Raw genomic sequence first — 14704 nt, 5'->3', positions numbered from 1 at the left:
TTTCTTCCTTTCTTCCTTTCTTCCTTTCTTCCTTTCTTCCTTTCTTCCTTTCTTCCTTTCTTCCTTTCTTCCTTTCTTTCCTTCTTTCCTTCTTTCTTTCTTTCTTTCTTTCTTTCTTCTTTTGTAATGAACATAGATGGAAGACAATGCTTGTGGGCTGTTGCTAACACTGATTTTTAAATAGATGGATCAGCTACAGTGGAAACCCACTTTTTAAAAAATAATTATCTTGAGCCTACTGGTCATTTAATATCTTGTGGCAATGTCACTAACTCTAGTATAAGAACAACCAGCCCTGATATGCAATACTTCATATATACAAGAAGACTGCAAAGTATTGCAGAAGCTGGAAGAGAGGAAAGATCTAGTTATCCAAGTCGGAATTTGACTGGGAGACCAACTTCAGCTGGTTCATGTGTTTGCTTGTTTTGGTTCATTCCATCTTTCAATTTTTGAAGAAATGTAGAATAACATCTATTCATATATATACACACACGTATTCGTTACTGAAAAGATTCAGCAAACAATTACATAATGTTTAATAAGAGTTTAACAAATCTTATATTTGTTTCTGTTTGGAAGACATTTAAGTGTCACAGTTTGATTATTGCTTCCACTGAAGTTAAAATTAATCAGATGACAAGTTATTGCCAGACTGCAGAGTTTAAAGGATTTCACTGTTCTATCTTGATTTACTCATACGTGTCTGCCAGCCCCCCTTCCATGGTTTGATACTTACACGTCAGGGAATTAGACACTGACAGTTTTTGAAAGTGGCCATACATGTCTTCTGTTGTGTGTTCTATAAACTCTACAATTTGTTCGTCCCTCTGACTACTGAAAGATACAGAAGTGGTAGGACTGTCTGTCCTCCTCAGCAGGCAGCAGTAACATGACAGCAGGATCCCCAGTGCTTGTCCATCCTCTACTATCCAGTCCTCAGCTGAAGCTGATGGATCTACAAACAGGAGGATCATAAATCTCAGCCTACAGTCACAGTTAAAGAGTAGAACTAGAAGTAACCTGTTAACACCAGATCATCAACAAAAGAAACTGGGCTGAAACTGAGGGTATAAGTAAGTCTAAAATATAATACTGACTTACTCCATGTTTTGTTGCACATTGAGCCAGTTGAGGCTGTTAACTTCTGGATGAGTCTATATAGTGAAGCCATAGGCATGTCCTCACTGAGTCTTGTAGCAGTATTAGCACCCTGTAAGCTACACCCTTCTGCTTTTCTAAAGGTGCCTGGAGAGACTCAGAATGGCTCCCTGCCTCATGTGGTTTCTGAAGTTCTTCCTTGGGGATGCTGGTTTTGTTGGTGGTTAGCTGTTGGTTTGCACACAATGAACTGAATAACCATCAGCATAGCATGCAAGAGTTTTTAAACTGTTAAAGCACGAAAACAAACTGTCTTTGAACATGTAAATATAACCCTAACAGTAAACACTGGTTTTCATAACTCTGTTTGCTGAAGGCTAATTTTACGATATGTCAAGTGCTGTGAACTCCTGACACCAGGCTTTCCTCTTTAGATAAGCAGCACGCTTGTCTCAAGGACAACCCATTCATACATGCTGCAGTGCATGGAGATATGCAAAGAGGAAAAAGAAACAATGCCACTCTGCACTTCTTTAATCAGGTAGATGTGTTAGCAGAAAGCACATATCCTCTTGGAGTGTCTGGCTGCATTATGCTTTTTTGGAAACAAGCCATTGCTTTGTCCTTGACTTGATGTTAATATGTGACAGTAAGAGGCAGTAAAGCACCTTCAGGAATTCTTACTCATGGTAATCAGCTAATGTGAAGCAGGAGGACCATAAATTACAGAGCTCGGGCTTCTTTTCTTAAACAGACCCTGTTTTGCTGCATGGAACATCCCACACCATTGGGGTTAACCACAGCCACTGCTGCCTTGTCCTGGACTTGTCCTGGCCCACCTGGCCAGGGGAGGCTGCAGCTGGCAGGAAAGGCCAGCCAGGTATGAACACTGTGCTGTGGTCCAGACGGGTCTGCTTTCATACAGTGTGGAAACTGGAAGTGCAGACTTCTGCAGTATGTAGTTAAAAGATGAGTAATACCAGTGTGAAAGTGTAGAGGAACTGGTCATATTGTAGTGGTGGTTGTAGGGAAACTTTAAGGTGGGAAGGAAAAGTAACAGTCTGGATATTTTTTTGACAGTTCTTTCTCTTTCCTTGGGAGCCTGTGCTGAGGAGGTGCCTTGACTTCATGCTTTTTTCTCCTGTTTCTCAAGTTTATTTACATAGTTAGGGGTTTTTTGCTCAACGTTTTTGTTTTCTTGTCAAAAGTCCTTCACTGTATACAGAACATACCTTAGTCAAAGGGATATTTTGCTTCTGTGACTTCCTTGTGAGTGAAATGAAAGGGCATTTTCTACAATGGATCTGTGGAAACCTCGGTTTTCTCTCAAGGGGAAGGAAGGTTCAAGTGATGAAAGAACACAGCAGTCCTTTAAAGCCGCAGTATCAGTACATTGTGAGAGACATCAGCTTGATTAAGGCCAGGTGCTTGTACTCTGCTTTGTGAGCCTCCTGTATTTTGCTAAAATGGGCTCTGTGTAGGTTTTATTGTGACTAATTGTGTGCAGAGGAGAAATTAATTCTTGTTTCTTAATTCTTTGCTGATAAAAAGGGACCAACACTATTTCAAGATCTTCTTGGAGAACAAAACTATGTGAAGTGAAGAACCAGCATAAATAAGAAGTAACTAAGCTGCCTGCCTTTCCCACTGCCTGTGTGTAAAGGAGAAAACTACACCCTTGATGTCAGTGCTTTTGAATACCATTGTTTTCTCCTTTGTTCTTTATTGCTGTTTTTCTTAATTTTTCTATGATACATTTTGAAGGATGAAAGGAATCCATTATTTCCCATTAAACCATCTCACACTCTTAGTGTGATTCTCAAGAAAACTTTGAGTGACTGCATAACTGAACTTTACACTGATTTCACCCACGATGTGAATCTATGCTTAGCTCATTCATTACGCTGCCAAACATTTTTCCCAAAATATGAACTCTCCCTTTTTCAAAGTACTGTATTAAAAAAAAAAACAGCACAGGTCACCTGCCTTCAGCACGTGCAGCTTAGTGAGAAATTGGCTATTTACGTGAGAGAAATGCACGTCTCTTCTTAAGAATTTAAAATCTAGATTTATGTACAGAAAAAGGACTTCAGTATTTCATGCTAATGTCAATAGTTCTGAAAATGATTAAATACAGCAAATCTGAGCACAAGTCCAAGTTGTTAAACATCCTCTCTTTATTTTATTTAGCAGAAAAATAATGAACAGGAAGGGAACTGAAAAAGTGTAGGCTTTAATCTGGAATTTTATCTATTATGTATGGCTATTGGGGTGAATGCTATACTGTTTAATGCTTCCTACTACAGCCATGTCCTTTTTTCTCTTCTTCTCTGGTTTTCAGATATGCTGAGTCCCCCTCGCCCCACCAGAAGTAGTTTCTACGGCAAATTCATGTTTTGTGTCCAAGAGAAACCTTTTGCACCTTACTTGCTCTGCTGCTGAGCAGAAAACTTGAGCCTGATCCAGAGATGCTAGTGGTCAGTGAATCAAGATCAGTCACTTTTAATGAGTGTAGCTTTCAAGGAATTCATTTCACAAGAGAAACTGAGCAGGTCATTTTACATTTCTGGCTCATTTTTTAAAAATGTGGGAGGCTTCCCTCATTTCATGAATTTGGCATCTTGTCAGGTTACTTCTCCTTCCTGAAATGAAAACCAGCAGTGCAAGCTGCAAGTAAGGGCAAGAACTTTGCTCCAAATGTTTGCCAATCCCAACAAATGACTGATCAAAACTGGAATTTGAATTCTGATCGTCTATGCAGTTATGTTGAATGGCTCCCTTCCTCCTTAATGGAGAAAAAATATGAAAAAACTATTCATTTTAGAAATCATTCAGATCTCCTTCAAATTGATTAACCTGCATTTTGTAACACTGCTTTGGCTGGAGTTGCCATCTACTACTGTCTGTATTCAGCTGGAATATATTGTGGATGTAGTCATCATGTAAACTTTGGTCTTATCATTTCTTTCAGGATTCCTTTTTTTTCATTCCATACCATTGTCATATTCATCCCACCCAGGTGCCTTATCAGTGTGAGATGAATATGTTTCTAAGGAGCTCACTTACAGCAGGTACCTAACAGAACCATGTAAGAAGGGCATAAAAAGAGAGCATCCAAAGGAGGGTCTTGAAGACAAGATGTTGCAAGATGTTAAGTTTGAAATGGCTGTTTCCATGCAGTGTGTCACCAAAGTGGGGTTTGGAGTGAAAGACTATCGTTCCTAGTATCCTAACATCCAAGTGGCACTGGAGAAGGACCAAATTAGGAGGAATATTTTAAGGCAACTGAATGTACATGAATCAGTGGGGCCTGCTGGAGGAGCTGGTGAATGACATTTATTTCATGGTGATTGAGGGAAGCTCTTGAGATGCACAATGGTGCAAATACCATCTTTTTTTTCAGTGTCCTTTATGATGGGAGTGTACCATCAATAAGTTTGCAGATAACACAGATCTGGGAGAAATGGCTAATAGGCGTGTATGCTTCTGGGCAGAGACACCTTGATGGGCTGTAGAAGTGGGCGGAGAGGAACATCAAGGAGTTCTAGAAGAGTAAATGCTCATTTTTGTACCTGAGGAAGAGCAGCCGAGGCACCAGCACCGGCTGCGAGCTGGCTGGCTGGAAAGCAGCTTTGCTGGGGTTCTGGAGGACATGAAGCTGGCTAGGAGACCATAATGTGCCCTCACAGCATAAAAAAAGCCAACAGAATCCTTAGTTGCATTAGGAATACCATTGTCTTCAGTGGGCTGAGGAAGGTGATCCTTCCCTTTACGCAGATCTTGTAAGACAAATGAGCAGAGCAGTTTTTACATTTCTTCACTGCATAAATGCTGCTACTTAATCCACATCGCCTCACTGTGAAGGCACAGTATAAAATAGACAACAGATAGTCATATAGCAGGAACCGTGCTACTGAATTACAAGACTTGATGTACAAGGAGCTCTGGAGAAAAAATGCTGTGTGTTTGGTATTTAAACTTGACTGCAAAAAACAATAAGGTTAAGTGAGACATTAGAAACAAACTAGATATAGGTGCAGTGATCTCAGGTCAGAACTGGGAATGATTTCTCAATGAGTACATTTAATCTCCCACCAGGAGATAAAATACTCCCTTTGTGGTTTATTCATTCCAAATCTGTCAGTTTTTTCAGCCAGGGATATTATAAGGAGTATGACTAAAACTGTAAGAGTGATTTCTTAAACAGAGGAACAATCAAGAAGATTCTTAGACAGAAACAGGCAATCTGGATACTTCCAACAGAAGAAGAAACAAATCAGCATTTTAGAGAAAAATTTTTTATCACAGGCATCTCCTGGGGAACACAACCAAAACCTATAAACTTTACCCCACTATCCTACAGAATTGCTGCCAAGGACTAAAACCATACCCTGCCCTGAGTGAAAGGGAATTTAAAGCAGCCTGTTTATTCAGCATGCTGCTTCTTTCCATTGTTCATTAAAACATGTTATTGTAGAACAAGTGGAATTCAGGAGACGATCTCACTGGTTGATGGTTTGATTGGTGAGAATATTAGGCTTCAACTTTATCTCAACAAATAATGGGCTCTCTCTGGAATAGCTGAAACTTTGACAGGAAGGAAGAGACATTAGTGGGAATTTCCCCTAGATAACATCCCTTAGTTTATAGAAATCCTGTTCCATTATACCTAAATATTATACAGACATAAATTTAGAGAGCAACAGCATCTACTGAGCTGAATTTGGAAACACGGTGTTCTCAGCAAGAATCATCAGAATGTTTGTTTTACATACTTCTCCCATATACTGAAAACAGCAATCACAGATTTGAAGAAATTGAAAGACAAAAACACACAACTTCTATTTTAACAGAACATTGTCTGCTACAGTTTTATGAAGTCGAGCACACACTGCACTTCTTTTGCGGAACTCTTCTAAGTCAGTAGTAATACTGGCCCCCCTCTTTTGGTTTGAACTATTTTTTAAGATTACTTCCTGACTGAGATTCACACCTAATACTCAACTCTATCTTTTTTTCTCTGCTCAGCACTATTTTACAATGTGCAAAGTAGATAAAATTATCAGTAGTTTATAATTACATTACAGGTATTTTAAGCCTCTATTCAATGTGTTTTTCTAGAAACTGAATTTACATATGACACTACAGTTTGAAACCCGCAGAAGAAAAAACTACACAGAAAATACTTCCTTTATTGGTGAATAAAAATTGAAGAGCTCTGCACAAGGTTAATGCTAGCTGCATTTTGCTACATTTTCCCACATGTTCTTATGTTGAAGATGTAATAAGGACATGCCTTAGAAGTTAATCAGTTCTTGAGTGGGAAATGAAAAATTGCAGACAGATCCTTAAAGAAGATGTGCTTTTATTTTAATTTATTTTATTTTAAGTCTTTAAAACATGAAACAATTCTGACTTAAGAGAGTGCTTGCTGTCCTTAGATGCTTCCTTTAGTTGTTGTAAACTGCTATATAAATAGGGAAGGTATACTGATATGAGACAATTACACATCCACCGTGTAAAGCAGACTGAGGCTTCACATCTGAGATACAACCCAGCAGCAGGCCTTGGTAAAATATTATGGTGACTTCATAGTTATTATGGAGTATTTCCTTTTTAGTTCTATATGTTTATAAATCTGGAAGCTTATTTCTGAATATTTTCAAACGTTGCAAAAAGAGGAGAACTATTAAAACCTAAGATTTCTATAAACTTGGAAAAATATTTTTTAAGAACATGTATCACAGTAGTGGTGAACTAATGAGCTCAGAAGTCCATCTTTTTGTGCTGCCTATGCACATCACTCATTGTTGGTCCACTGGTCAGGAAGGAAGTGCTGGGGTTCAGCTCTTGGTGTTCTGTAAAGCTTCTATGAGTGCTTTGTTGTATTCTGTAACCAGCTTTCTCACGTTCTTCCTTACTGGCTGGTAGTCGCTCTCCTGACTTTTTGTTGCTATGACTGATTTAAAGAATTAAGGAAACAAGCTGCCAGTATAAATATTAGCATAATTAGAGATCATAAGGGAATCATAATACAGTAAGTTTCCTTCTGCAAAAACTATCAAGAGTTGCAAATAATGGAAAAAACTCTAACTGGATGTAAAAGATTTGCACCAACTTACCAGCTGCCATCTCATGCCAAATATGATAAAAAAAAAAAAAGAGATGGCACACCCAAGTCAATTTTATTTTCATATACGTAGGCAATAAGTTTCATGTGGAAGACTGCCTACTGTTATGCTGCAAACAAAACCATTCCAAGGCACTTGGCTATTTAAAGCCATATCTTTTGGCACTTCAGTTCTGTGGCCAGAAAAATCCCTGTCCAAGAAAACAGTAACTGAAACAGATGTGCAACTCTGTGTAAGAATCTGCTTGCAAAAGTAGGTAATACAATTACAGCATGTTAGAAAGAGCTTTTAATATCCTGCACATTTTTTTCCTCTTGCTTTCTTTTAAAGCTTTTCTTTTTAAAATATAATAGGATAAACGTTTTTTGCCTTAAGAAAATATTCCTGCATAGCTTCCTCCACAGAGGGAAAGGGCTGCAATTCTATTTTGCTAGTATCAGCAGACTCTTCTGGTGAGTCCTATGACCTGCCAAGGAGTGACCATGTCCATGCAGAGGTGAGCTGTAGCTCATCAGAAAGCTTCACATCACTAAAAAACCAGATTCTTGTTATATAAGCCTAGGAAAGGTCTGTATACATTTTCCTACTCCTATTTCAAAGAGCAGCAGGATGCCCAGAGGTCAAAAATAATCATAAAGTAGCTAATCTTCTGGCAGGAACCTGAAAAGGCAAAGCCATTAGCATTTGGTCTTCATTGCTGAGTAAAAAGAACAGCCTAAGCCAATCTAAACCACCTATTATCAGCTGTTTTTCATGTAAAAAGGAATTTATTTTTTCACTCAAATTAAGTCATTCTACTAGCCTTCAAGTGCTATTATTAAACAAATGCATTTTTTCCATATAATATTCTTAAAGAATTTAAAATGCAAAATATATAGATATATAAATAAATTCACTATATAGAGAGAATAAAATACATTTTTGTCCAAGAACTACTAAGTCTTTCTCTAAGAATTAGAGTACTCATCAGATATAAGAAATGGGATATCTGATATATGAAAAAACAAGACTAAATACAGATCCAAAATTGCTTTTGTTGTTGTTGTTGGTGGTGGTGGTGGTGTCCTGATGGCTGGACTACTATATATTTGTCTGAAATACATTATTTTAATATTTTCTCTGGTGTTTAGCAAAATCCATTTCCTAAAACACAATGCTGATAGTCTACATAGTCTACTTTTGGTGTCACATTTTTACTATGAACATATAGCAATGACTACATACATCTTTGAGATTTTGGATTTTTTGTTTTCTAAGTAATTTTTAAAAAGGGATTTTACTATAGTGAATATAGAGTGCAACCATGCCTTACTCAGACCTCTACAATAACCATGGAAAATAGTGCAAGATAAGAACTATCAACTCTAAATAAAACAACTTTGCTGCTTTTGCTAGTTTTAAGAACTATCTTGTGAAAGTCATTTACAGCAAATAAGATTTTATTGGTGTTTTGGAAGCTCTTGGATGGAAAGGATTAGTCAGAGATAGTGGAACACACCTCTAATTAGCACCATGCAATGATGGAGGAGCACTATAGTTCTCTCACTTGAGCCCATTTTGCAGCTAAAGCATCTCCTTGTCACATTGTATCACCTGTATCTATTTTACCCCCCATTGCACATTTCCTCTTTTATATAATGAGAAATATTTAAAATGCGTGAAATCTGTTGTTTACTTTTTATCATTTACCATGCCACATAATTTTAAAACAATAATATGCTTGATGGATGAATTCAGACTGCACAGATATAAAAACGATCTTTGTAAGAAACCTGGTGGCAAAATTGAGCCCACAGGAAAAAGGTAAGTCTACAAGATAAATCTTGAAATTTAGGACACATTAAAGTTTCAGGCCACACATACAAGTTTTGCTACATATAATAGTTGCCATAAAACCAGACATTTGCAAAGCACAGCCTTTCCCGCCCTTCTCTGTCTTCTGCTCCCCATTCTGTCCTGTCTTATTTTGCTGGAGGAAACAGACTTCTTCCTCAATTACTACAGTGTGAGAATTTCACTGTATTTCTTAAATAAAAGGATACATTCCTTCATCATAAAGTTATTTTGCTCTAGGTGCTGCCACTTCCTCTCCAAGTTCGTAAGCTGAAAACAAAAAAAAAAAGTGCCAAAAATGAAAATAATTACACATCTACCTTGTATAAAGAATCAGTCAAAAACACTTCAGTACTTTGCAGTCTACTGCCTGATAAGATCAAGGTTATTTCACAAAGAAAAAAAACCAACCAACCAAACCCAACAGAAGATTTTTAACCTGCCAATGATTGATCTGTATATAATTTGGCACCTCATACATTTATTTTTTGCTATTTATGTGGAAACGTTGCATATAGATTCAATAGTACCTGGGGGAAAAAAAAAAACAACAGACTGAGAACTTGAGATTGTAGTTATGCAGGTAAATGTCTGAGGTAAAAAGATGAACACTACAGACAGATATTAATTCTCATCCTTTGTATCATTAAAATGATCGCTTTTTAAAATCAGTAAGATCTAAAATCACCAAAGATACAATGTTTCCTGACACTGTCTTGGACTTTGAGCTACAGGGAAGAAACTTCCTTTCTTCCATAGTTAAGTTTCCTGTCTGATGCCAGAAGTTGTGATAAGAACAGAGCTGCAGAGAAAAGATTGTAGGAGTGTGGGTTAACTGCTGGCACTTCTTCAATACATTCAGCATCAACAGGAAGCTAATGTGGACATTATATCGATGGCTGCTTCCTTACAATACGATTTTATAATATTTGTTTTTCTGATGCTACTGTTCAAGATTCTGCATTTCAAGATATGAAATGTTATTTCTAAATACAAAAAGCGAAAATCATTCTGAGACTCAATTTCCACTTCAGTGGAAACTACAGCAAGAATTTAGGAAACTATTGCTACATTTTACTTCAAAGCTTATTCTTAAGCTAGAAGATATGAAGTAGTTGCTATCTTATTCAAATTTCATAGTGAAGAACTGGTTTTCTAGTGCACTGGTTCACAGCGCTCATGACAGACATCCATTTGCATGGTATTTCTGACTAACAGTCTTTACTGCATCTTTGTAGATGTACCCACCTACAACATGGCTAGGAACAGAGACTAGTTTTAAATACTGTGTGACACATATCAAAGAAAATATTCAGTGCATCTTAGTACCAGTTCCTTGAAGGTCAGAACTTAACACTGCTTGCAAAATTACCCAAAGCCTCAAAATATGTAAATGCTAACTGTGCTTCTAAATACTTGATGCATATCAACTAATCAGCTGCTCCCAGTTTATACCTTTGTCCTTGTGACTTTCACACATATGACATAAAAAGCAAAGAAACAAATCCATTTTGAACAGAAATGGAATGGCTGCAGCCTAACAAACTGAAAAAAATAATGTACAATTACCCCTGTATATGTTTTTTTGGCACCACTCTGCAAAAAGTATTTTAAAGCTATCAAGTGTTTAAAATCTGATTTTGGTATTAAAAACATGATATTCTGAAGTTTTGCAGACTTTGGAGATTTGTATCATCATCACAATAATCACATGCTATATGTGTAATGTGCATCTTCTTGATTGGAGCCACCTTCATGTCTTCCCTTGTTTGATCCATAAAGTTCTTACTTTACTCACTTAGAACTTAGTAAGTTCTCAATAACCTAGAACAATAAAACTGAGTGAAAAAGAGAAAATAAACAAATCCCATTCTCCAGATTATTTTATTTTGAGGTCATCCAATTTCCCTTCTGTGCATCCACACCTGTATGCCAGTAAAGTTCTTTTGCCAAAAAGACAAGAATTAATGAGAGCTTATAACGGAAGAATCAGAGCTGCTCACAAGTTTGAAAACAGCTTCCTTCGTGATTCACTTCTGAAATGTACACATACACTGAAGTTGCTTGGGCTTAAGAAAGCCCAAACAAACCCTGTAAGCTCAGCATACTGCCAAGAGCACAAGGACTATGAAAAGAAAATAACAGTGTATGTTGCAAAGAAAAAACTTACCAGCAGAACTTCAAAAAGGAAAGTGATCTGATCTAACTAATGGGAATTCTTTCTTTCTTTCTTTTTACTTTCTTCCTAAAAGAGTTCTCAAAACTTTGCGAGGGGGAGGGGTAGAATTCTGAGCAAAACTGATGACAACAGTTAAAGTATTCAAAACTTCTAAGCTTTGAAAGACTCATGCTTAATAATTTTGAAATCCAAAGCTTACAATAAATTTATTGGTACAGTATTAATTTCTGTTTAAAATTGGAAAATTTGGCTATGCATTTGCAATGCATATTTTAAATTCTTCCCGAGAAGGAGTAAACTGATTCAGTTCATACAATGCTTCATGTGTGTGAGGAAATGAAACTGGGATAGAAACAACAGAAGTGATGATCTATAGCGTGAGCTGTACCTGAGAATAGGTCTCATTCTCCTGCAGCTCTCTTTTTAGGGTCTCGTATTCTGCATTCAAAGTTTCCATTATTTTCTTGAAACCATGGCTAAGTTTTGTTAATTTTTCCTTCTCCTCCTGTAGTCTCTAGTTGAAAAAGAAATACAAACAGATGAATGGGTGAATTTATTTGCTCTGAGCTAGAGACAAATTATTTTCATTCAACTTTCAAGATGGTAACTTCTCCTTTTAGAACTCCTAAAGAAGTTATATTACTTTTCTGTAAACAATGTATGCCTTATCACAATGATAACATTTAACAGTTATGAACAAGTTGTAAGTCCAAATAGTACTCTATCTGGACAAGTATGAATACCAAGAATTAAGAATTTGTAGGAAATTTATCACCAGTGAAATAGGAGCTGCTCTACATGAAGTTTGTTTCCAAGCAAATTATGGACAACATAGTTATTTTCTTTTTTAGTGTGAGTTTTGTTTAGATTGCTAAATCCAAGCTTACAGGTAGTCATAAGTTACAGCAGAGAAGATCAGAAGAACCAGTAAAATAAAAGGGAAGTTCTGTGGGAAGGAAGTTATCAGAAGGTATCCAGCTGCCGCATATACCTCATTAGTAAGTGTGGATTACAGTTTTCTAAGTGCCTGTAAAAAAAAAAACATCCCCATATATTCTGTATAATTCCAAGCTTCACTCCTATTATTACCTTTTTCTTCTCTTCTCCTGATGCTTTCAGAGCTGGCAGATCTTTATAAACCTCCAAATCTGCTGTGGTTTTTTCAATTCTCTCTTTAAGCGAAGCCAGTTCATCAGTCATCTTGCCCTCCAGAAGTTCCATCTTCTGCAAGTCCATTTGCAGCTTCTGGCTTTCTGTAACACCAAATGCACAATCACTAGTGACTTTTTATGTGAGCAATATAAATGGCTCCTGCAATCTCCCTGATTTTGACATGCATGGAAACGTTAATGTGAATGAAAGTACAAAATTCAATATTCACAATCATCCTGAGCTCCAAACTAATGAATTATCATATCATATTCCATAAGTGAAGAATAATGGAAATACAGTGATTTTCTGTATCACAGTGTAGTATTTCTATTTTAAAGTTGCTTGTAGCATCTGTCAATTTAAAGTTTTAAAGCAGTGGGAATACCTTACCAAAAGCTGGCTGTAATAATGTGATTTTAAAGATCTGTTTATATTAGTTTTTTTAGTCTGGTACTGCTTTTTTTGTTTGTTTCTATATGAGATTTTATGAGATTAAATTGCCAGTTTTTCTTTGAACACTGACTCAACCAAGGAAAATTCTTCCATATAGCCACAGAAACAAGAATTGCCACAGCTTACAAACTGAGCATGTGAGATAATACACAGCATTTACTTCTGACAGTTGGTTAGAAAGGAACAATACAGGTAACGAACGAAGTTAGGAGTCTTCTAGGAGAATAGAAGGTCTAGATAGAGGTAGATGTATTTTTGGACAGCTGTCTGCCTTCTCCTTCTTCTGTTTTCTTTATAGTGTTGCAATTTTAAGCACATGGATATGCAGTCTTACATGACAGAGCTCACATGACATGTGCCTCACTCAGAATATTAATAATGCAGATCTTTCTGCTTTCTAAAGCATTGGGCAAAGTGAGCTATTGGAAGACATGAGAACTCCTGGCACAGGCTCAGCATCATGTTCCATATTCAGGTTTGTGCTTATTCGCTAGGAAAAGAGTAGGAATATTTTTTTCCCAACTTAACCAAGGCAATAGAGATCTCCACAGCAGAAGGAAGTGGAAATGCACGTGTGAAAGAGGAAGAGCTCACTTTTCCAGAAACTGTGGGTATGTTTTCCTTAGCAGAATTATTTGGGAAAATCTTACCTCATTAAAAACTTAATAGAACAAGATTTTGGTATTCATTTCTTCTCCTCTGTAGATATGCCATATATGCATATTTCATCTATATATCTATCTATCTATCTATATCTATATATATATATCTATCTATCTATTATTTCTTTAGAGTGAAATATTGGATTCAAAATTTTTTTGCTCACAATAATAAATTAAATGATTTGAAAACAAAAACAAACAAAAAAAATAAACCACATGTGTTGAACATGCAAATACCCAGAGGAGCCTAAGGTAAATTTTCCTTCCATAAGGTAAAACTGAAAGGGTCCTTTATATGCAAAAGGCATTTATATAAATTCTAAAAAGTTCCATTCTGGCAAAAAGGAGGATTTAAAAATAAAGGGTTGGAACTGCTTTGGTTGTCTTTGATTCAATGTTTACGCATCCTTCCAATATAAAGGACTTAAGAAAACACTTTCTAGAATATTCTATAACTGTCTATACTTGGTGGTGGCTGGTACTGGTCAGTGTGAGACCCCAAAGCAAAACTGAACAGACCACCAGACTATTTCTCATTTCTATGGCACTGGTGGGTTAAAAACAAACAAATACTTATGAACCTCTATAAACCAGAGCTTTAGCATTAAAACCACAAAAAAATAAAAGTATATTAAAAATTCAAATTAGAGGGAAATAGCTGCAAAATATTTTTAGATTTTAAATACTTACTTAGATCTAATCACAACACTTTCACTTTTAATACAGTTGCACTAATATTAACATTTTATTACTTTAAAATTGTTGACTTAATGGAATTTATAATATGTAATAATATCACATGTGCCAAAATGCCTTTAAGGACTTTTCTGTCCGTGTACTGACAAATCTACGGTGACTCAGCAATGGGCTCCACTTACCCACTCACAGTTTTTGGAGAAAAGGAAAGAAAGTGGAGAGGGCAAATTTTATTCTTATCTAGCAGCAGCCTCAGTGAAAACAAAAGAAAACACCAAACCTAAAAAAACTCAAAACTTCTCTCAGGGAAGTGACAGGAAGAGGATGCAGCCCAGTTCCTTCTGATACGCCATGCAGTTGCAGCATCTCGCAGGCAGTGTGTACACAGTAGCAAACTCTGAGACCAAACTATGGTGACCCAGGGAAATGTTTTTGGGAAACTATGCCATCAGCACTTTTGTTTACTCTTCATGGTTTCCTTTCTTGCCTTTTTTTTT

At 36.6% G+C, this 14704-nt stretch overlaps 1 protein-coding gene across 1 annotated transcript in view; it reads right to left on the bottom strand.

Moving 5' to 3' along the window:
* Positions 1-6449: 6449 nt before the first annotated feature.
* IFT74 (intraflagellar transport 74) overlaps positions 6450-14704 on the bottom strand; it is a 32836-nt gene continuing 24581 nt past the window's right edge. The window contains exons 12-15 of the mRNA XM_010726158.3: positions 12334-12497; positions 11633-11758; positions 9275-9335; positions 6450-7060 (exon numbers count right to left, since the gene is read on the bottom strand). Coding sequence (XP_010724460.2) covers positions 6945-7060; positions 9275-9335; positions 11633-11758; positions 12334-12497 — 467 coding nt within the window. The 3' untranslated portion in view covers positions 6450-6944. The remainder of the gene's footprint in view (positions 7061-9274; positions 9336-11632; positions 11759-12333; positions 12498-14704) is intronic.

The sequence above is a fragment of the Meleagris gallopavo genome, chromosome Z, assembly GCF_000146605.3.
Source record: "Meleagris gallopavo isolate NT-WF06-2002-E0010 breed Aviagen turkey brand Nicholas breeding stock chromosome Z, Turkey_5.1, whole genome shotgun sequence".
Lineage (NCBI taxonomy): Eukaryota > Metazoa > Chordata > Aves > Galliformes > Phasianidae > Meleagris > Meleagris gallopavo.
The sequence above is the reverse complement of the archived record's forward strand: the minus strand, read 5'-3'. Positions and strand labels throughout refer to the sequence as shown.